The sequence below is a fragment of the Rattus rattus genome, chromosome 12 (genome assembly GCF_011064425.1).
Source record: "Rattus rattus isolate New Zealand chromosome 12, Rrattus_CSIRO_v1, whole genome shotgun sequence".
Taxonomy (NCBI): Eukaryota; Metazoa; Chordata; class Mammalia; order Rodentia; family Muridae; genus Rattus; species Rattus rattus.
In genome coordinates, this window is record NC_046165.1 from 54,849,745 (window position 1) to 54,872,929 (window position 23,185).

At 47.3% G+C, this 23,185-nt stretch overlaps 1 protein-coding gene across 2 annotated transcripts in view; it reads left to right on the forward strand.

Annotated features, from left to right (window-relative positions):
* Window positions 1-18,510, forward strand: part of Slc25a37 (solute carrier family 25 member 37) — a 41,816-nt gene extending 23,306 nt beyond the window's left edge. The window contains exons 2-4 of one of the 2 annotated variants that reach the window (XM_032917490.1): window positions 10,913-11,141; window positions 12,857-12,913; window positions 15,124-18,510. In XM_032917490.1, coding sequence (XP_032773381.1) covers window positions 10,913-11,141; window positions 12,857-12,913; window positions 15,124-15,644 — 807 coding nt within the window. In that variant the 3' untranslated portion in view covers window positions 15,645-18,510. Of the gene's footprint in view, window positions 1-10,912; window positions 11,142-11,321; window positions 11,645-12,856; window positions 12,914-15,123 lie in introns of those variants that run through there. The other variant, XM_032917492.1, reaches the window with a different exon arrangement.
* Window positions 18,511-23,185: the final 4,675 nt, after the last annotated feature.

The window sequence follows — 23,185 nt, forward strand, 5'->3', positions numbered from 1 at the left end:
GCTGGTTCTACTGTCTTGCATGCATTTGGCTTTCTGACTTCCATCATGTGGGAGTCTTCCCCAAATTATCAGGATGTGCTCTTGGATTTCCAGGGCCATGGCACTGTGATGCCCATGAACACTGCTGCTGTTATACCCAGAGGTATTCCATTACAGCACAAAATATGCTGACACAAATACTGATTGAGGTCATGCTTTCAGATACCCTACCTGCCCCTGACCTCAGGGAGTATCTGGCTTAGATTCTTTTTCAGGAGACTGAATGGTGGTATGCAGTTGATCCAGCACTATATTGTGTTCTGTTGGAGATCTGTGGTCGTGAGGTCTATTCGGGAAGTGGCTCAATACTTAGCTGGTGAGGCCATTGGTGCAGGCCCTGCATAGACAGAGAATGCATAGACAGGAATGCCTGGACTTGAACTTGGGGGAGCTTTGGGTGGCTTTGACAGTCATTGTTTTTTTCCTATTCCTCAACACTGGGCACAAAGGAGATGGCTGCATGTAACTTAGTGTGACCATAGAAGCAGAGGACTCTGGGGATAGCCAGGAATTTGGAGCCATGTTGCCTGCTGTCTGGCCCTCTACCTTGGTTTTCCCATTTATAAAATGGGGATGGGTAAGCCATTCCTTTTATTGCTTTTATTATAGTACTTTTGGTAAATAGAGACAAGAAAGGCTCAGAGTTTAGCATTGACAGAAGCTGGAGTAGGCTACATCCCTGTTCAGAGTGGGAAGGAGTGACCTGTGTCTCAGGTTTCCCTTCTATCCCTCAGTGAGGTCACCATTGGACCCATGAGATCCCAGCCCTGTTATCTGGTATCCTGGGAGTTTGATCCACCTGAGGAGTAGAGGGCGTTTGATCCTTGGGGTGTGCCTCATATGGGGTGTTCTGAGAATGTCCTGAGTAAACTGAACTTGGGCCAGGCATGGATTATTTATCCCTTCCTGCTTGCCATAGGACCTTCTAGAGAAAGGGAAGTGCCCAAGTCCAGCTCCTGAGGTCAGGATGGGAACCATATCCTATACTACTGTAAGCTGCTGCCCTAGTAGAGGGGAAGCCTGAGCGGTGTAACGTTATAGTGGCCACAGCTTTGGACGGAACAGGCAACCTGTTTGGGGATCTTGAAGGGCAGGCTCCAGTTGTATGTGAATGTCTCTGGATTCATCTGTCTAGCTAAATGTCTGACATTTCCTGCTGTCTATCCTCCCACTGTTATAAGCAGTGTATAGTCATGCGTGGAAAGTCACTTGCTTACATTCCAGATTCATTGGCTAGATTCTGGTCCTCCTCTCCATGGTCTGATCCTAACCGCCTTTCTTTGGGCCATTTTCAGATGCCCGTGTAATGATGGTCCAGCTGTTTCTCTGAGTCTTGTTCTGGGGGTCCATCCCTGCACACCATGCCCCAGCCACACAATCTTGTTTCCTAGATAGCTGCACAAATCCAGGTGGTCTTATTTTTCCTAAATACTCCCACATGTCCATCTCCCCATCTCAACTATGTCATTGTCTCCTTACCCTCCATGATCGCACTTTCTTTCTATTTTTCTCAGGGTAACATAGTCTAAACAAATTAAGCAGTACAGAAAGAACTATAGTGACAGTTCTGCTCTGACAGCTTGATGCTTTGTCACTTCCTAGTGGCCCCTTTCTTGCTACCCTCCACCTTGGAGGTGTGTTTTTGTACCTTGGTGCGCTCCACTGTGGCCATGGGAGGAGAAGCAGGCTTGATGCTGTGGTTCCTTCAGGCTGCCTGAGGAACTTTGTTACTCTTGCCAAGGTGGAATTCCATCCAACACATGATGTACTTTGTCCCCAGAAATAGTAAGTGTCTTGGCTGGGGGTCTAGCTTAGTCAGTAGAGTGTTTGAGTGGCAGGCATAAGACCCTGATTTGATGCTTAGCACAGCAATGGAAACAAAGCAACCATACAAAACTAGCAGTAATTCCTACAGCACACCTGTATCAGGCCTTGGAGGTTTAAGCATTGTTCCTACAGGGTGAGTGGCAGCTGGGAGGATACTTTGTAATCATAGGTAGCTAGAAATGTGGGACTATGGAACAGTGAACATAACACTTCTGAAAATGGGGATCCCTGGGGTTCATGAGTGAACAGTGGAACCCTTCAGGGACCATACTTCATCCTGACTTCCTTCTCCTCACTGTATCTAATGCTGTCCTAGCTGGTACAGCAGGTGGACTAGCTCTGCTTGCTCCCAATTAGGTGTGTTTCAGGAGGGGGCATTTTGGCATGCACGGGAGGTCTCTGTTCATACAGAATATATGTTCTGGAACGCTCGTTGTGTGTGCTGTTTGAGAAGACAGTAGTGACCACTCTCGGGGAAGTCCTTTTCTCTTGTTGATCAATAAACATCCAAGGACACAGTTTTTCTCTTGGTTAAATATACACATATGCATGCTGGATAGGCAAGTATGTTCTCTGTCTGTGGTTTCTAAGGATGATATAAAATCAAAGCACGGGGGATGAATTAGAACAAAGTATATTGACTTGTGGGAAAAGTGCTGTAATAAAATTCTTTGTATGTTGATTTTTAAAAACTAACTTTAAAAAAAAAAAAACCAGCAAAGCATGAGTTGGAGTTCAGAGCTCGTGGGTAAAGCTGGATGTGTGTGGCACATCATAAATGTCAGTTTCTCCTTCAGGACTTAGTGTACACTTCACCCTCGGTTAGTGAGGGTGTGAGAATGGTACTGGCAGGCCGTATTTTAAACAGGATTTTTAAGGAGCAGAATGATTCCATAAAAGCTTCACTATGAGTCTGTCTTCTGTGAAGCAGCATGAAAAGGGTGTGGGTTTTAATTTAGGGATGCTGGTGGGTTAGAGGTACTGGTGGTTTAGGTATGTTGTATGGTTAGGGGCATTGGTAATTTGCACCTGAATTTTGAGTGCTTTCACTGCTTGTGCTGTTCCTTGTGTTTTGGAGTTCCACATCTATAGTATGTACTTCAGAAGGATTCTGGAAGAAGGGACATGGCTCTCCAAGGCCTGGGTGAATAGACAGTTTCACTTGAGAAGACTTCCCACAGAACAATTGTCTAGAGGAGACTCCGATGACCTTGGGCTTGTGATCTGCAGTGGGATGAGTCAGTGGGCGGTCCTGGGTGCTGGGGAGCTCCTAGGCCCCATCCTCTGTATTGTGGGTGGCTGTGGGTGGCAGCTGGCCTTGTGTGTCTGCAGAGCTGCCTTGGTTCCTAGTATGGAGGGAACACAGTACAGTGTGTGTGTGTGTGTGTGTGTGTGTGTGTGTGTGTGTGTGTGTGTGTGTGTGGAGAGAGAGAGAGAGAGAGAGAGAGAGAGAGAGAGAGAGAGAGAGAGAGAGAGAGAGACTGAGACTGGATATAATAAAGTTTCTGCTGCTTGCTGACACCGGTAGACAGCTAGTATGGAAGTTGCCCGTCTGATTTTATATTCCTGAGTTGACCCTAGCAGTAGAAGCTACAGCTGTCTGACCTTTTTCTAGCATTTCCTGGGTGCATTTCCTTACTTCTCTTTTTCAGGGAATGTCTAGAACAGGGGTACAGAGGTTGTTGGGCATTCTAGGATCAGCATTGGTCCCTGGGGAAGTTGGATGTATGTTCATACCAGGCCCGCACCCTGTCTGTATCCCTATTCTTGGCTTTCATGTTATCTTCTGATCCTGGAAGTGCCACCCACATTTTGAACTAGGGAAGGTCCTCTCCCCACCCTTTGTTCAGAAATTTGAGCCGGGAGGTTGAAAGTCACCAGCTCCTCTGGGTTGTTGGGCAGGGAGTCAGTGGCTTAGTGATGACACACTGGTGCATAGGCTGGCATGGGCCAGCGTCCTGAGCAGGCTCTTTAGGGAGATCTGAGGCCTCCCTTCGGGGCCTTTTCTCTTTTGGGGGTTGAACCCAGCTTCCACACTCCCCACCCATCAGAAGATGGAGAGGGTGCTTTTGGGGTCCCCGTTTCCTATTTAAATACAGGGTTGAACTCCTCAGGCTCTTCACCTCTGGTTATATGATCCATAAGCTCACCTGGGACAGCACACACATTTTCCACTCTCCTTCCTCCTCCCCCTCCCCCAGGGAAGAGAACAGACTGGGCTTACCTGTCTGTCTTGCCGTCCTCGGGAGGGTTTGAGAAAGAGATGGTCCCTCTCCTAATCTCTCTGGAAGCTTATGGAAGGAACCCCACCCATGCGTGTGTTAGTGCCCTCTTGTCATCCCTCTTATACCTCGCACCTGGTTCCCAAGGGGACCTGAGCATGCCACACTCGGAATGACAGAGCTAGGCCAGAGCCCCAGAGCACTCTGCTATTTGCTGCCCCCTTGAGAGTGAATGACTGAGGTGTAGGAGGAGGCTAGGGAAAGCTCAGCTGCAGAAGACATGCAGTGCACTTGCTGCTGCTCAGGGCTCCCTGTTGTCTCCACACTGCTCCCTGCTGACTGTTCTGGGCCTTCCTTGTAGGGGCTGCCTCAGGGTCTCCGACATAGGCATACTCCCAGTGTAAGAGCCTTAGAGGGCTGCCTGTTGGCCCCAGCTGTGTTTTTACAAGGATGCCTGGCCAAGTGTAACTGCTTATTAAGTGAAAAAAATCACTCGTGAGGCCAAGAACACATGTTTAGGAAGTGCCTGGTTAAAACTAGCTAAACGAGTTTCTTTCCTGAATGGCTTCTCAGAGCCTGCCACATGCTGCTCTGTGTAATGAATTTCTAAGAGGTAGAATTACAGTCCAGCCATGGGAATGGAATGGAAGGGAAGGCAAGCTCAGTCCAATGCAGGGGCTGAAATCCAGATGGGATGGTTCAGCGAATAAAAGGCTCTTGCCATGGAGCCTTGTGGCCTGAGGTTGATCCCCATTTCACACTTGGCAGAAAGGAGAGAATTAATCCCTTACAGGTTAGCCTCTCATCCTCCCATGTGCAGCACAGCAAATGCTTGCCCACATCCATACCCAAATTATACACAACTAAACATAAAATTTAAGATGATGATGACGACAATATAACCCAGATGACTGAATTCTTTCTTGTGTGTGTGTGTGTGTGTGTGTGTGTGTGCGTGCATATGTGTCTTCTCTGCATATTCTTTGTTGTAGTTTGTTCATTTCCTTCACTCTCTCCCTTCTCATGTCTTTATTTTAAAAATTATAATTTCATATATAATAAATAAATATATACCATTTTTAAGCTAGGGCTGGAGAGATGGCTCAGTTGTTAAGTGTACTTGCTTTGCAGTCCTGTGTTCTGGAATTTAGATTCCAGCATCCATATGATAAGGCAGTCATTTTGTGCATGCTGCAACCCCAGCTCCCTGGGAGATGAGACAAGATGCTTGGGGCCTGCAAACCTCCAGCTTGAGAATATTGAGTCTCCCAGGTTCAGGGAAAGAAGCAGTCTCAAAGGAATAGTCCAACAATAGATGACAATTCCTGATACCCCTTTTGTGGCCTCTGTGCATTTCAAACACACCTACCTAGACAGACAGACAGACAGACACACACACACATACACACACACACCCTTTTACCATTCTTACCATTTATTATACACAGATCAGCATCACATGCATTCATGTTGCTGTGTGGGTATGGCTGCTGTCAGTCTACGGAACTCTTCCTACTGCAGAATCAAACTCCTGTGCCCATAAAGCACCAATGTCCACCATCCACTACCCCCACCCCTGGCTACCCCTCTCTGCCTTGCCTGGATGGATCTGACTAGGGTAGGCCCCTCCTATCGGTGTAGTGCTCCGTAGAGTGGATAGCCACGTTTTTGCTCACCCTTCATTCTTTCGAGTTGCTTTTACTCACCTCTTCTCCTCCTCTGACCCACACGATAGAGAACACCAGCTTTTTCGTTTATATTTTATAGACAGTTCCCCAAAAATCTTGAAAACAAGCGGTTGAATTGATTATATTCTCTGGCATCCTTCTGCCTCACTCCTTAACCACCTGACTCCAACCTCTCATCTGAAGCTACACCAGCATTCATATCAGTTTCTGAGCATCTTCTTTTGCCACCTCAGTGTTTATCCTTTTCCTTCCTGTCACACGTCCCCCCAGCACACAAACTCCATTGTCTTTTTCCCTTTCTGTGCCATGGCCTGGGTGGTTACTCTTTGCAGGTTGGTGAGGGCCTGACTGGCCCCACTCCATGCACACAGCCAGCCGCTGTACTCCAGGTGAGTAGCATTGAACTTTCCCAGGACTGAAGCATCCACCAGAGTACAGAGATGCCCAGTTGGCTTTCTCTCTCTTAGGTGGTTGGTGCAAGTAGGTTCTGTGGGGTTTGGCATAAGCACCACACCTTTATCAGAAAAGCGGGTGGGAATGGATGCAAAGTCAATCCCAGACTTCCCCGAGAAGCATTAGTGTTGATTCTGCGATCAAGGATGTGTGTGTAAAGGAAGGCCTTTGGGATGATCTTGCATGTATAAAAGGGGTGAAGGATATATAGTGATTGACTGACAGCCAATTCAGTGTTCCCCCAGAGCTCTCTGGATGGTTATCACAGCTGAAGACAGGCACATTCAAGGGTAAGCTACCTCAGGCTGATTCAGAAGCCTACACTATGGACCCCACTGTCACTCTGCTTGACTCTGTGCCCACTGCTGTCCGTCAACCACCTCTCACCTCCCTCCTCAAAGGACTAGAGGTGAGTCCCATACTGCTGAGGATGGGATTTGAAATTATCAGTGGCCTGGACAGGGCCTAAAGGATCCTTCAATGGGTCTTCCTAATCAGCAGTGATTAGAATCCTCAGAGGAATTTAGGAAATAAAAACATTTTGAATTCATGTGTGCTGAGATGGTACCCATGGTTCTTGCCACAGTTTCTCCCAGGTGATTATGCTAACACCTCCCTCTCCCCTCCCCCACACCCAGTTTCACTCCTCTCTTTCCTTTTCAAACCAAACATGTTGGGGACCAGGTAAGTTACATCATAAATCAGAACCCACTTGTGACTCCCAGAGCCAGCACCTGGTCTAGCCTGAGGCCTCGCTACAGCTATTCCTAATGCCTCTGTTTTCTTACCTGTTTGCCCTCAGTTTTTAGGCCAGTCTCTGCGGTTTCTGTCTACTTTGGATACAAGGGCATCCTCAACCATACATGGTGTGTGTAAACCCTAGCAGGACCCTGGCCCTATGACAGAAACCAGAGGAGGTGGTAAGCCAGTGTTTCATTCTCTGAGAAGAGGCACAAGACAGCAACTCTCTTTAGAGGTGTGGGCCTGGCCAGAGTCATTCTCTTCCATAAGCCCAGACTCTTCAGGGCTTGTTCTGGAGGGGATACCACAGCTTGAGGAATAGTGGACATCAGTTAGGAGTGGGTAAAAGGTGGCAATGGTGAAGGATGGGTTTAGTCTCCAAGAACACAGTTCTTGCTCAGGGAGGTGGGCTTGCGTGATGGAGAACCACCCGCTGCACCATTAATTCATCCATCCATCCGTTCAGCAAATATTTGTTGGGTACACAGGATTAGTACATCTTCCATGCCTGAGTCTTTGCAGTGAATGAGAGCTAGAACCCAGAGTAAGGGTGGTAGTGTCTCAGCTCTCTGGTAGATTATAGCCTATAGATCCATGTTAGTCCTCTTCATAGACCCCCCCACCCCAGCGACTTCTTTATCACTAAGTATGGAGATGGAGCTAGACACGATGTCATCTCGTTTCCTAGCCACTCTCCCAGTGATCTGACTCACACTTAGAAGATGAACTGACTGACCAGGGTTGCAACAAGAGCCTTGAGATCTGAATTTACCCTAGTCCTAGGCTGCCAAGGCCCCCGCCTGGGGCTGCAAACCGTGCATTGCACCATCTGTTATGCTGAGATTTTAGCTTTTTGTCACTGACAGCCACAGGACACACAGCCTGGTGAAAGGCAAGACCTCATTTGCTTGAAACTTTGATTTCAACCTTCTGGAAGTTCGTCCCTGACAGCTTCTTCTGTTCCCAGGGATGAACGCTTGCTTAACTCTTCTCCCTGCTTTTGTCTGCTTATACTAGACCCTCCAGTTGAACCAGAAGCTAACATATAAACCAGGGACTGTCATTCTCAGGAGTTTCCAGATGCTACAGCTTCCTCAGGGTGGGCCAGAGATGCTTCCCTCAGCCTGTGGGAGGGAAAGGAGAAGTTCTGATAAGGCTGCATTTAACTTGGCTGTGTTATTATTATTATTATTATCATCAAATGTATTTATTTATTCACCAATTTATTTATTTACACACCAATATCAGCCGTCCTCCCAATACCCCCTCATGTAAGCCCTCCTCCATTCCACTAAGAAAGGGAAGCCCTCTCTGATTGTCAACCCCCCATCCCACTCCCACCCCCCCTACCCCATACTCCCACCCATCCATCATAACTTGTCTGTTTTAACAGGAACACGGAGAGGCATCCTTCCTACCTGTTTCTATGCGGTGCTGAGGACTGAATCTAGTACATGCTGGACAGGTGCTCTACCACTGCTCTGTAGCCACAGCTTTGTCATTTTTAATTCTAGACGGGGTCTCACTAAGCTGCCCAGCTTCTTGAACTCATTATATAGTCCCAGATAGATAGTCTTGGACTTTGAATCTTCACTTCTTAGTCCCTGGAGGGGCTAGGATTACAAACCCGTACCACTAGGCCTGCTTTTCCTTTTCCTTCTTTCCTCCCTCCTTCCCTTCGTCCCTCCCTCCCACCCTCCATCTCTTCCTTCCTTCCTTTCCCTATTAAGCATTAAAAATGCATTTATTTATTTGAGGAACTGATAATTGTTGCAACGGCCAGTGGTAACTAATACTTCTGTTGTTGGTTGGGTCTTGGTTGGCAAGAGTATGCCCATGTTCTCTGCAGTTTTAGTGGCCAGAATGTTCTGAAATTTGAAAACGGTTTCTAATTGAGGCTACTGTTTTTTACAGTGTTCACCGGGTGAGGGATGGGGAGAGGTGTTGAGGGTGGGAGGTGATGCTCTGTTTTGGGGAGTAGAAGAAAAGTACTACAGTGGCACCCAGGGCCCTTTGTCTCATTGCCAATGCATAGATTAGGTGCTATATACGATTTTGCTTGGGAATTAAAGGATACTGCCTCCAAAGGTTGAAGATCCCCCCTCCATAGGCTGGGGGTGGGGGTGGGGCGGCTTGTGAAGGAAGGGAAGAGAGGGGAGGAAGAAGGAACATACATTCACCATTTGGCAGGTGTTTCAAGTCTCTCCTACTGAGGTGATAAGCAAGACTCTCCAGAGGAAAAGACCAAGAAGGGTGGGTACCCAGATCTCTTTTTCTGTCTCTAAACTAGGGGTTACTGGAGAACTAGGCTAAAAATCATTTGTTTTAAGTAACTGGCTCACATCACTGTAGGGGCTGTTCATTCTTAGCCTTCATGGCAGGCCAGCAGGCTGGACAGCTACCAACACCACACTAGTGACCTGCACAGTCAGGGGCAACTGAGTTTAAATGTTAACCTTATCTAAACAAAACAAAACACAACAAATATTAGAGAATCATCTAGAGTACACTGATGTTTGATCAGGTATTTGGGTACCTCAGCCTAGCCTTTGGAGTATGAAACGAACCCTCCTATCTGCTCAAGTGCTCTTCAGACCTGGATAGTGTCGGCAGGCAACAGAGCCAGGTAAGCCCTGGTCTCTTCACACACAGACAATTCTATGCATAGGGAGCAGTAAGAGGATGGCTTCCTCAACTTAGCGTTACTTTACAAAACCATACTGTAGAAGATTCTTAAAGGGGAAGATATGGGGGAGGCCCAGAGGATCTGGTACATATAGCCTGAGGAGTAATTGTCAGAACACAGATTCAGGTGAGGAAGGGTTCACAAGACTTGAAACCAGAGTAGACAGGAGGAGGATGATAACTCACTTGGCTCTCTCCAGACCAGCAGCTGCAGCCAGCTGTGCAGGATAACTACAGAAAAGATGGGGCTGGAGAGATGGCTCAGTAGTTAAGAGGACTGGCTGCTCTTCCAGAGGATCTGGGTTCAATCCCTAGCACCAACATGGCAGGCAGCTCACAACCATATGTAACTCCAGTTCTAGGGGATCTGATAGTCACACCGATGCACATAAAATAAAATAAATACAGAAAAATGTGCGCCTGTACTAAACAGGTGCAGACCGTTAGAGCTTGCCATTGGCTCCTGAACAGAGCACTCTCATAATCCCTATAGCATTTCTTTCGGTGATGACAGTGCTTCATGTTGTTTGATTTTGGTTGGTTGGTTAGTTGGTTAGTTGGTTGCTTTTGTTCTTTGAGACAGGGTCTCATGTAGCCTAGCCTGGGCTTGAACTTGCTCTGTAGATGAATGTGACCTCCAACTTATCATCCCCTTTCCTTCTGCAACACCTTCTGCATCCTGAGTGTTGAGACTGCAGGCATGCCCAACCATGCTTGGTTCATGTATGTGGTTCTTGGGCTCAAACCCAAGGCTTTGTACATGATAGGCAAACATTCTGCCAATGGAGCCACATCCCCAGGCCTTTACACAACACCTTTGACACATCAGATATCATCTGGAGACCTGTGCATGGGCCACAACTGTTATAACATTTTATAAAAGGTTGAATGTTCGGGAATCTTGGTATCCTAAGTGGGGACTCCAGGATCTGCTCTTCTCCAGAGACTCAAGAGCCCAAGTTTGTGAAGGGGTTTTGAAGGCCGAGGGTGGCTAAAGGCTCTACCAGAGGCCACATAGCTTACCTATGGCAGGACTCAGCAGGGATCTCACTCAGTATTCCATTCTCCCTCTCCTCATCGTCACCCATCTTTTCTACAAGCTGTGAGGCTGTGCAAATTCCGAGTTGTGGAGACTGATGGAGGAGTCCGTATATTTCTGTCTCACCACTTTGTTTTCCTTCTGTTCTCTGGGTTGTCCCTTCCCCCTTATCATACCTATCAACTCCCCTATTGATATATATCTTCTGTCTCCCGCAGACACGGATGCAGAGTTTGAACCCAGATCCCAAAGCCCGGTATACAAGCATCTATGGCGCCCTCAAGAGGATCATGCACACTGAAGGCTTCTGGAGGCCCCTGCGGGGCCTGAACGTGATGATGATGGGTGCGGGGCCTGCGCACGCCATGTATTTTGCCTGCTATGAAAACATGAAAAGGACTTTAAATGACGTTTTCAGCCACCAAGGAAACAGCCATCTAGCTAATGGTATTTTGAAAGTGTTTGTCTGGAGCTGGGAAGCTCTTCAGTGCTTGCTCCCTGGGGCTTCTTCCCCGGGACCCAGCAGCCTTCTTCCTCGGCTGTTTGCTCAGGAACAGAGGACTCTAGGGTCACTTGAATGTGCACACACATTTTTATTCAATCCCTCTTTCTCTGGGGGAAGCTGGTGGTAGATGTGTTTTGAAATTTGGTATTTATTATTGTGTGGCCTTTTTCTTTTCTTTTTTTTTTTTTTAAACACTCAACAATTAATGATCAGTCATAGGAAAAATTTTCTTTTGAATGCTGGATGCAAAACAAAATACAGAAAAGGACAGCTTCTTTGAGACTATTTAAAAACTGGTACAGCAGGTATCTCCAGCGCCAGGATCTAACTAAACTTTGAAAGGTCAAGACGGTTTGTGCTGACAGAGGACTCCGAGCCACTGTGGAAGGCCATCCCCACTTTAAGCTTCAGGAGATTCGGGCCTTTGATCCCCCCAGCCTCCTCCGTGTGTCTGAATCGCATCTTTCTGCAAGCCAGGGCTGAACTAGTTTGCTGTGGTTGATCTAGGGAGGGCAGGTGGATGGGGATGGGGCATTTGTGGGGCAGCTCTTATATAAGGCAGGAGTCAAGGGGCTGGACCAAGTCTTAGCATAGGGTGGCACTTTAATGGGCTTTTCAGTGGGTGGGAGAGGACTGTGGATAGCAAAGAAACACAAAATAATGTTTATTTTGACAAAATTTACTCTAAGGAATGAGGAAGTGGATGTGATCAGCAGTAACTCTCTTCTTCTTTGCTTTTTTATCCTACCCAGAACAAAGCAGTAGCCCTCCTGTCAGCCACCCTTAGGCGCAAGCATACCCGGCCATTTTGCTGACATCCTTTGGCCTTTCAGCTGGTGACCATTCTTTGAATTTATCGCTTCAGTCACCAAGAGCCATGCCCCCATGATTCTGAGAGGGTGGCAGACCCTCATCTCACCCTTGAAGGAGACAGGAGACTCGACAAAACTCAGCCCCACACCAGGGTCTGCCCAGTGCTGTCCCTGCAGCACTGTGGTAATTGCTGTGGTCACTGTCACCTTTCTGGGGATTATTGTGTGTATGTCTATGTCTTGGTGCCTTCCTGAGAGGTGGCCGGTAGCCTGTCCCTCATACTGCCCTCTTTCTACTGGGCACTGTAACGATAGCTGCACTGCTGCGACAGGCGCTGGGAAGCCAGAAGCAGAAATTCCAGGGCCAATTCAGGCTTTCAGAACCTGGCTGGAGGAGACTTCAGGGGAAGTTGTTTATTCACAAGGCCGGTCTTAAGGATGCTTGGACGCCAGCTAAGGCAACTAGCTGTATGCATGATTTTATCCCTCTGAGTAGCTTCAGCTTAAGGGCACAGAGAGCGATCTGTACCCAAAGGCTGGAGACAAGGGAGTACAAATCTAGGCAGTGGGAAAGGCCTGAGCTCTAACTTTTCCTGAGGTTGATTGATAAACCACAGGAGTCTCTGAGGTTTAGATGTGATAGTGCTCTGGATAGCTGCCCTCTCCCTATTACTATTCAGCGTTTCTGCCATCACTTAGAGATTTTCAAGTTTGCTCACCGTGGCTGAGCTGCCAGGCAACGTTGAGCCTTAGAAAGCTAAGTCCAGAGTTTTTCTGACTTAAGTTCATGGGACTTCCCAGAACGACAGGTGACAGTGGGTAATTTTCTGGAGTTTGTTTTGCAGGGATAGCTGGGAGTATGGCCACCCTACTCCACGATGCAGTAATGAATCCAGCAGAAGGTAATGAACGTTCCATGGTTCTAGGGAGGGGCCGTGGGGAATAGGTAGAGAGGCTGGAGGAGCTGGGGGGAAGGTGGGGCAAGGGCTGGCTTCATAGGAGCCTATAGGAAGACTGCATTTCTCATACATTGCTGGGGATCCCCAGAAAGCCAGCAAGCATTGGGGCTCTAGAGTGTCCTGCTGTGGAAACAGCTAAGTAGGGCTGTCTGCCTCCCTGCAGCATCCTGGGAAGAGTTAGAAACTAATCTTCAGGCCCTGCCCCAGGCCCACTGGGGCAGAATATCTGGAGATTGCTTTGTGTGTTATCACAACCTGTGTGTTCAGGGGTGTGCACAACACACACACACACACACACACACACACACACACACACACACACACACACACACACACCCCTGACCCTGTTAATTGTCTCCAGTCACAGATAACACCCAGCCCCACTAACATAGAATCTCACCATGCAACCCAGGATGTCCTGAAACTCTCTCTGAGGCCCAGGTTAGCCCAAACTCTGAACCTTCCTGCCTCAGCCTCCTGAGTACTGGGATTTTAGGCACATCCATCCAATTTTTTTTTTTCTTAATTTGTAAGATGATGGCAAATTTTCAGAAACAGTAACCATATAGGATTATTAATGTGGCCATTTTGAATGGGGCTACCTTACTTCTTTTAAATTTTGAGGGTCCTCATAAAATAAGGCAGAATTTATAACCCACTTGGCATCCTTATGCCTGCTTAAGTCATCCCTGGCTTCCTCCTAGGGTTCAGCACAGTGTAAGTAGATGCTGTGTGACATCCCTTAGGGAATAACACTAAGGAAAAGATCTGCTTATGTTTGGTACAGACTCTTTTCTTTCCTGGTTATTTTCATATACAGTTAGTTAAATCTGGGGATACAGAATCATGGTATAGAGGGATTGACTAGCTGTATAGATCTTAGGATTCTTTCTTTTTAAAAAATATCTATTCATTCAGGGACCTGACAATGACAGTCACTTGGTCACTGTTAACTAAGGGAAGAGTTTGTTTAATTAAACAATTAGAAAAACAAGAAGGTGGTGTTGTGTACTCAGGCTAGTCTTGAAATCTCCATCCCTCTGACTCAGCCGCCAGATTTCTAGGATTATAGGTAAATGCTACCATACCTGGTGTTAATGTTTTAAAAAGCTTTTTATGTGGATGGGTGTTTTGTTTGCATGCATTTGTGTGTACCTGGTACCCACAGAAGGCAGAAGAGGGGATATGGGATCCCCTGGAACAGGAGTTGCAGACAGTTGTGAGCCTCTCTATGGGTGCCGGGAATCAAATCCAGGTCCCCTGGAAGAGCAGCGAGTGCCCTTAACATGGGGCCACCCATCCTTCCGGCCCCCACGCCCTGGAGTTGGTGTATTTGTAGGACTTACATGGTGCTCATCTCCCTTCCCCTCCTTGGCATGACTCTTGACTCGATTAGGTCCCTATTTAAAGACCCAGCGTCTTGGCAGTGTGTAGGGACCACTGAAACTCTAGGGAATACACTTTATTCTCCCTGGTCCTATGAACCATCAGTTCATTTTGCCTTAAAGCCAAGGAGACATCACTCAATTGGGCAGATGTAATTCTAGTGTTGGCCCCAAGGTACTGTGATAGAGACTAAAATCAGAGAAGATAGATCACTGAGAAATCAGGGATACTCTTGTAGGTCAGTGTTTTTTATTTTGAGATAGGTTCTCACTATGTAGTCTTAGCTAGCCTGGAACGCCCTGTGTAGACCAGGCTGGCCCAGAACTTCATAGAGGTCCACCTGTTTGTGCCTTCTAAGGACTGGAATTAATGGCATGTGCCACCATGCCTAGCCTAGGGACAAGGAGAGAGGGAGGTATTTGCAGGTAGTTTATGGAAGGCTAGGACCTCGGAGATCAGGCCAGCTAATGGAACCCGAAGTGACCGCCTGATTTGGGAATCATTTCTCATTCAAGCTTCAGGCAGGACATTGTCTAGTAGTGCCTATGTTTCTGGTGCAGAGTCACAAAGTTGAGGTGGGCAACCTGGAGCTGGCCCTCCATGGCCTCTTAGCTGGGGCTATACGTGTGCTGTCTTAGTACCTGTGGCAGGTGCGTATTCTAACATGCTTGTTTCTCTTTATTGGTTGGCTTCCCATCTCACTCCCGTCTGGGATGGGGCCAAACCACCCACCCATCTGCTGGTTGCTCATCCCCCACCCGACACAGTGGTGAAACAGCGATTGCAGATGTACAACTCACAGCACCAGTCAGCCCTCAGTTGTATCCGGACAGTGTGGAGGACCGAGGGGTTGGGGGCCTTCTACAGGAGTTATACCACACAGCTGACCATGAACATCCCCTTCCAATCTATCCACTTCATCACCTATGAGTTTCTGCAGGAGCAAGTCAACCCTCGCCGGGACTATAACCCACAGTCTCACATCATCTCAGGAGGCCTGGCCGGTGCGCTGGCTGCAGCTGCCACCACCCCGCTGGATGTCTGCAAGACCCTCCTCAACACGCAGGAGAACATGGCACTCTCCCTAGCTAATGTCAGTGGCCGGCTGTCAGGCATGGCCAATGCCTTCCGGACGGTGTACCAGCTCAACGGCCTTGCTGGGTACTTCAAAGGCATTCAGGCTCGAGTCATCTACCAGATGCCTTCCACCGCCATCTCCTGGTCTGTTTATGAGTTCTTCAAGTATTTCCTTACGAAGCGGCAGCTGGAGAATCGAACTCTGTACTAAAGGAACAGGGCAGTGGGAAGTGGTTCCGGCATCTTTTGTTCCAGCTTCATCCTCCTGTTCTTGCACCCAGGTCTTGTCCTGAAGGGTGCTTGCGCCGGGTCCTTCGTTCCCTGGTGCCTTAGAAAGGGAGGACCAGCCTCCGCTGACCAGCATGCTGTCTGAGGGGACATCCGAGGTGGTGGTAGGCAGGAGGAACTCAGGGAGAGGGAGAAGTTGCTTTTTCTCCTCCTTCCCCGAGAGGAATGTAGCTTTTCTGCCTCACTGTGGCCTTCTCACTAGATCTTTAGATCGCACCGAAGAGGCAAACAGTGACACAGTAAAGAAAAAGTTTATGTACATAAAAGTACCATTACCCAGTCTGAAATAGGTGGATAATGTTTATCCTTTATTTTTCTACATAGAGATTTTTGAAATTGTGTGTGCTTGTGTGTGTCCATAAATAGTATTAGAGTTGGGAATGATGGGCCTGCTTTTTAAAAAAAGAAAAAAATAAGAGAGTTGAATTCTTCCATCATGAGAAGTAAAACAAACAACAACAACAACAAAAACCCCAAGGAATAAAAGTAATAAATGGCTTTATGTGGCCTGAAATTGTGTGTAGTCCCCTCCTGTGGGAGTTTAACTTGAATGTAAAATAATAAATACAAAGTTTATGTTTTGAATTTCTCTTTTCATGGGGAAAAAGGTACGTTGCAAACAAATCAAAATAGTCTTATCACTTGGAGCTTTTTTTTTCTTTTTAAATACAGTCACCCCGAGTGCCTTTCTGTCTTTTCTAAGACTTCCGGGACCAAAAATAGGGTCCTAGAGCACCTTCCTCCCTCTGTGGACTCCCCCATTCAGTTCTCAGCAGCCTGGTTGTCGCAGTAGAATAAGAATGGCTGGCCTTAACCTTCCATGTGAGTGATGTGAACGAATGCCTACCTGGCCAGCTCTTAGCACTAGAGATGCCACCGTCTGCCTAGCGAGTCCATGAGACAGTTCCTGCCTTTGTCTTAGGACTAATTTCTGCAGCAACCTCCTTCTTGGGCACTTCTGCTAACCTGGCCTATAAATCTTTTTATTAGCCCCCTCTTGACCCATTTCCCCTGCAGTCTAGGGATTTTGAGTATCTCTGTCTCCTGCCCTGTTCCAGCTCTGTGACTTTAGCATCATAGCCTCTTACTGCACTGAGGCTAGCCCTCCAGCCGAGACTGAAGCGCGCTCTGACCCTCCGCCCCTCAGCAGCCTGTCTCTTCTACATCCTCTCTGCTTTGTTTTCTGAAGTACAGTCAGATCATCTCTGAGAAAACACAAGCCTGTGTTGTCCGGTCTCCCATCTTCACAGAGATGAGAGGATTGTCTCAGTTTCCCTCTTCTGACTGTCTATGAGGAAGCAGGGAACACATGTGTGCTTTCTTTTCCCTGGCCCTGTTTTCATTTGGAAGCCATGGTTAGCATGCTTCCTCACTGGAGGCTTAGACCTTGAATTCCCATGGAACGTCATGCTGCCTGGGAAGAAACTCGGCTTGTACTTGGAGAATTTTCACCTTTGGGACCATGTACCATCCAGTGCCCATGGATGCGGGTTTTTGGTTTTGTTCAGGCTGTGAGAAGTTATACGCTGGTCAGCTGACTTTTCTTTTCTGAGAGAATCACCTCTCTCAAATGCTTTCCTGTGCTCCCTGAGGGCCTCCTGGCTGGTTGCAGGTTTCTGTTTTACTGGTGTTCTGGGCTGGCTGGTGTCCTGTTATCACTTGATAGAAAGAATAGAAAATGTTTCTACTCTTACCCTGCTAGCGTTGAGTAGTGTTAAATCCTATACATGGAGAGGGGAAGTCAAATTATAGAGTCTAAAGTAAACTTTAAGTCAAACCCTAAACTGTCCCCACACCACCCTTTGATACATGGGTGGCTAATCCTGCTGCAAAAACAAGACTTCCCTTTGGATTTTCTTTACAGCTATCTAACACTGGGCTAGTCCCTTTGCTTAGGGCCTTTTAAGGTAGGATCAGGACTTCAGGACTCTGTGGGGTTGAAGTCCAGGGGTCCTGTTCTGTCTATGCCCTCCCCATGATGATTGGTGGGTCTGCAGGAGGACAGCTTTTTAACCTTTGCCTCCCATCCAGTCACCCTAAGATTGAGCAAGGGATGTGTCTGCGGAAAAAGTTAAAAGTTGGGAAGCAATCAACAAGAGTTCTGTGGTAGCCAGTCCCCCCACTCCTTAGTTCCACAGTTGGAATTCTCCTTGACCCCATCACATTTTAGCCTGTGTGTTGATTGTAATTTTTGACATTGTAAATTTCTAGATAGGAAAATGCTTCCCCTGCCCAGTGACCAGATTAGGAGAGCCATAACCTGGGTACAATGATAATACTTTGACCTGTGTGTGTGTATATATATATGGTGTGTATGTGTGTATATGTGTGTTCAGGTTATGTGGCAGCCAACCATATTAAATGAGTGTTAATTTATTATAGACAAATATTGATCTTTTTTAAAATGGGATGCTCTTAATTCTTGAGTTTTTAAAGAATTTGATTAAATAGAGCTACTTTTACATGAGCTTGGTCCCCTCTGTCCCCTCTATCTCATGTCTTAGAACCATCACCCTCCAATGTCACCCCAGTGCTTTATCTCCAACATACTGCTATGCCATTAAGGTTTTATTTAACTTTATTTATGGATATGTGTCTGTGAACAACAACTGTGCCACTGCTGGGTTGCACAGTGTGTGGGCTAAGAGTGGCCCAATGTTGCTTTCTGAATGTCTTAAAATGCGGCTTTTGGGTCTGGGGAGCAGTGGTGTGTTCACGTGTGTGGGTGTCTGGTGTGCTGCTACAGTTGTAACACTGGAGCTGGAGAAAATAAAGAATCGATCCTGAAAGCCTTGTGGGGTCTTTGTGGGGATAGAGAAGGGGCAGGCAAATGGGTTCACAGGAGACCTCATAGGAACTAGTTGAATCGGAAGCTGATCGTCTTGCCACCAGAGGGCGCTCGTGTACAGTCTACTGCCTGGAGGCCTCCTACTTGGATTTAATATCTGGAGCATGGTTCCCTCAACCTCATCCCACTCCACCCCTTTGCACATACCTCTGTGGAGAGTCAGTCAGGAACCTATTATAGAGAGAGCCTCAGTCCACCAGAGTCCACACTCCCAAAATATCACAACCGAAGCCAGTGAGTAGAACTTTCCCAAGAGGGACAAGTGAGAAAGCCTGAAAGGAAAAATGTTTGCTTTGAGAACTCTGGACTCTATCCCCTGAGCCAAGGCCAATGATCTGCTCAGTAGGACTGCTGAGTCTCTACCAAATGGTACAAAGTTAAAATGGAGGCTAAGCCGGGGACACAGGTGCCAGGTGGGTAAAGGGTGCTGGGGAGAGAGTGCCAGGGAGCAACTATCTGACTTGTCTTTTACCCATAGCCAACTCTGAGCTACATGAAGTCCCTTGTGGCTTGTAGCTGCTGCATATTGGTGTTGGATGTGTGGTGGGTTCAGCGTCTACTCATGCGACCCAGTCTGCTTGCCTGCCTCAGCTGGCAAACACACGGTAACTGTGGTGAACAGAATTCATGCCAGAACTGTGGGATGGAAGCGTGAAATGTCCTACCCTCATAGGCCGTGCTGTCTAGTGGACTATAATGAAAGTCAGCCCTGTTGTTGCAGGCCTGTAATGCCAGCTACCTGGGAGGTGACAAATTCAAGGCCAATATGGACTGAAGAGTGACATTAATAAAGACACCTTGAGTAGCTTAGTGGGGGTGGGCCACCTGGCTTTATTTAAAGCACCTAGCATTCTTGCTGAGGACCTGGGTTCAGTCCCCTATACCATAGGTGGCTTACCCCAATCTGGAACTCTGGTTTAGGGAATCTAATGCCTCTGGCCCTTATGAGTCTCGGCGTTGTCGTGCACGTAGCCCTCTGCACATAGACATAACTGAAAACAATTTAAAAATCTTGTTAAAGTTTAAAGTGGACGGGTTAAGCTGAGTGAGTGCTTGCCTAGCATGTATGAGAGATTCTGGCTCAGTCTTCAGCGTCTCATTGACACCCTTCATTACCCTTCTCTAAGATGGCAGTGCTCGTGCTGTGGAGGTTACAGGTAGCCTGTGTATCTCTTTGTGTTCTGGAGGTTGGATTCACTGGTTCTCCCCAGCCCATGGGGACTGAAGCTGCTCTGGCCTGACTCCCCAGTGCTCATGTTGTATTTCTTCCCATGTAGGGAATGTATGCTGGACCTTTGCAGTCTGCTCCAGTGGGGCTGTATTCACTACAGAAACTAGCAGTTTTACAGATCTGGGCATCTGCCTCCCTGAGAGCTGGCAGTACACCAGGCTGGCCCCATAGCATGTGTTTGGTGTGAAGTATGATTTTGTGGAGAGGGATAAGGCTGGTTTTCACCTTGGGGCCCTGGTTAGTGCTGCCTCTCTTAGCTCCTGGCCTTTTTCCTAATACTCAGAGCCCTCTCCAGAACATAATTCCTGCCCCAAAAAGGTCCTTGAAAGGAAGGGTTTTCTTTTCTCCTCAGCCAACGTCTCCTGTCTTGACCTTTAGTTAACTGCTTTCCTAGGAAGAACTCAACACTGATCCATAAGAGGAGCCCTTGGTAGGATGGATGTCTCAGAGGAGACTGTCATCCTCCCAACGCTGTCCACCAGACATAGCTACGTGTGTGTAGGATGGGGTGGGGGAGAGGAATAGAGGGGGTTATTACCAAGTGTCCTATCTGGTCTATCTGGTCTAAGGCTGAATCAGAAGTCTTAGAGTGGATGTGAGTTGGGAAAGGAAAGCCTGGGACAAAGCCACATTGCTTTGTAGAGCTTTGTCTATAATAAACTATGGTAAACATCTGGCTTGCAGTTTTTTTTTAATTCTAACACAATTTTGTGTATATGTTGAGGAGTTGGGCAGGTGTCTATGGAGTCCAGAAGAGAACACTAGATTCCCCTGAAGCTGGAGTTACAGACAGTTGTTAGCCACCCAATGTAGGTATTGGAAAACAAACTGAGGACTCCTACAAGAGCAGCATGCACTCTCACCCACTCTTTCTAGCCTCTAGGTTGTTTCTTCTTGCTGTTTCTCCTCCTCAGACTCCTCCTACCCCCTCCTTTTCTTCCTCTTCCTCATCTTCCCCCTTTTCACTGTGACAAATGTCTGCTAAGACAACTAATGATGGAAAGATTTTGACTTATGACATGGGATGTGATCCATCGAGTCAGGGAAGGCAAGAGTGTGTGAAGGGCTCGCTCACTTCTGAGAGGAAAGGGCAGAGAGATAAGAGAAGAGCAAGAAACAGCAAGCAGAACTCTTGGTACCACCCCTATACCCTTCTTACAGGTAGGCTCCACCTCCCAGAGATTCAACAACCTCTCAAGAATGCCACCAGCTGAAGATCAAGTGTTTAGACTCATTTGTTGGAGACATTTCAGGTTCAACCCATAACACTGCCTTTGCAAGAAGTTTGACCCTGAATTACCAAGTTATGGAGAGATGTCATTGGAGAAACCCATGGCATAGAAGTCACAGTGGTGGTGGGGTTGGCGAGTGTCCTCAGTAGTTTGGTGACATAATGAATTTCCTAATGCCTAAGAGGCAGGCAAAGAAGACTGGAACTGAGTGTTAGAGACTGAGTTGCTGAACAAAGTTCACAGGCTGGTGCTTTGGGAGGTGAGGCTAGGTGGGAAACACCACTGAAAGGAAGGGAGGATCTTACTTCAAGGACCAGCAGGCAGCAGCAGAGGAGCTGAGACCCAGGCATAGCATAGGCATAGCTACTTGGAGAGGTTCTGGTATCTCCATGCTGAGCCATTGTTATTGGAAGCAGTGTCCTTGGATGGGCCATAGCAGTCACACTCTTGTCCCTAGCCTCACATCTAAATGTTACAGAGCCACTAGAGATCTCTGACATTTGAACTTGCTCCCCTCTCAAGAGAATACCTCACCACCTTGTGGAAGGGTGATATCGGTTGACGGATGCTTTTAGCCTAGCCCGACAGGCAGGCATTCATATGCTATGCTTTGACCGTGACCCTTCACTTCCCCTGATTGCACCAGTGGATAGACTGGGCTGAGATCAAGTTCCAAACATGCCTTTTATTTAGGTAGCCCAGGCTGGCCCCCAACTCATGATCCCCCTGCCTTTGATTTCTGAGTGCAGGGGATTACAGGTATGAATCACCACCTAGCTTGAAAAAGTGTCTGGTTCGAGAGGAATACATGGCACTGTGGGAATGATTATTTCAACATTACTTCATATTCATGTCCCATATGTTCTGGGTGGGGCGTGGAGGCCACAAGAACAGAAAAGGGATGGAGGAGGGGCAAGGAAATAGGGTAGGGAGAACCACAAAACACTTCATTCAAAAATATCATAGTGGTATCTAACATAAGTTGACTAAAGCACATAATTTAGATATTTTTACTCTGTGTTTGAAGGTTTCTTTTGCCTGTATGCACATATGTACAACACTTGTGTGCCTGATATCCTAAGAAATTAAAAGAAAGTTGGATGGTTGTGAGCCACCATGTGGGTGCTGGGAAAGGAACCTGGGTCTTTGCAAGAACAAATGCTCTCAGCAACTCAGACAAGTCTCCACCCCATATACTTACTTTTGTGCTCCACTATGTTCATAGCAGCCTTATTTATAATAGCGAGAAGCTGGAAAGAACCCAGATGCCCTTCAACAGAGGAATGGATCAGAAAATGTGGTACATCTACACAATGGAATATTACTCAGCTATCAAAAACGACTGTATGAAATTCATAGGCAAATGGATGGAACTGGAAAATATCATCCTGAGTGAGGTAACCCAATCACAGAAAAACACACATGGTATTCACTCAATAGCCATAACAAGTGGCTATTAGCCCAAATGCTTGAATTACCCTAGATGCACAGAACACATGAATCTCAAGAAGGATGACCAAAATGCGAATGCTTCACTCCTTCTTTAAAAGGGGAACAAGAAAACCCTTGGCAGGGAATAGGGAGGCAAAGTTTAGAACAGAGGCAGAAGGAACACCCATTCAGAGCCTGCCCCACATGTGGCACATACATCTACAGCCACCCAATTAGATAAGATGGATGAAGCAAAGAAGTGCAGGCTGACAGGAACCGGATGTAGATCTCTCCTGAGAGACACACCCAGAATACAGCAAATACATAGGCGAATGCGATTATTAAACCACTGAACTGAGAACGGGACCTCTGTGAAGGAATCGGAGAAAGGTCTGGAAGAGCTTGAAGGGGCTTGAGACCCCATATGAACAACAATGTCAACCAACCAGAGCTTCCAGGGACTAAGCCACTACCCAAAGACTATACATGGACTGACCCTGGGCTCCAACCTCATAGGTAGCAATGAATAGCCTAGTAAGAGCATCAGTGGAAGGGGAAACCCTTGGTCCTGCCAAGACTGAACCCCAGTGAACGTGATTGTTGGGGAGGCGTGGTAATTGGGGGGAGGTGGGGAGGGAAGCCCATATAGAAGGGAGGAGATGTTGGTCGGAAACTGGGAAGGGAATAATAATCGAAATGTAAATAAAAATACTCAAGTTAAT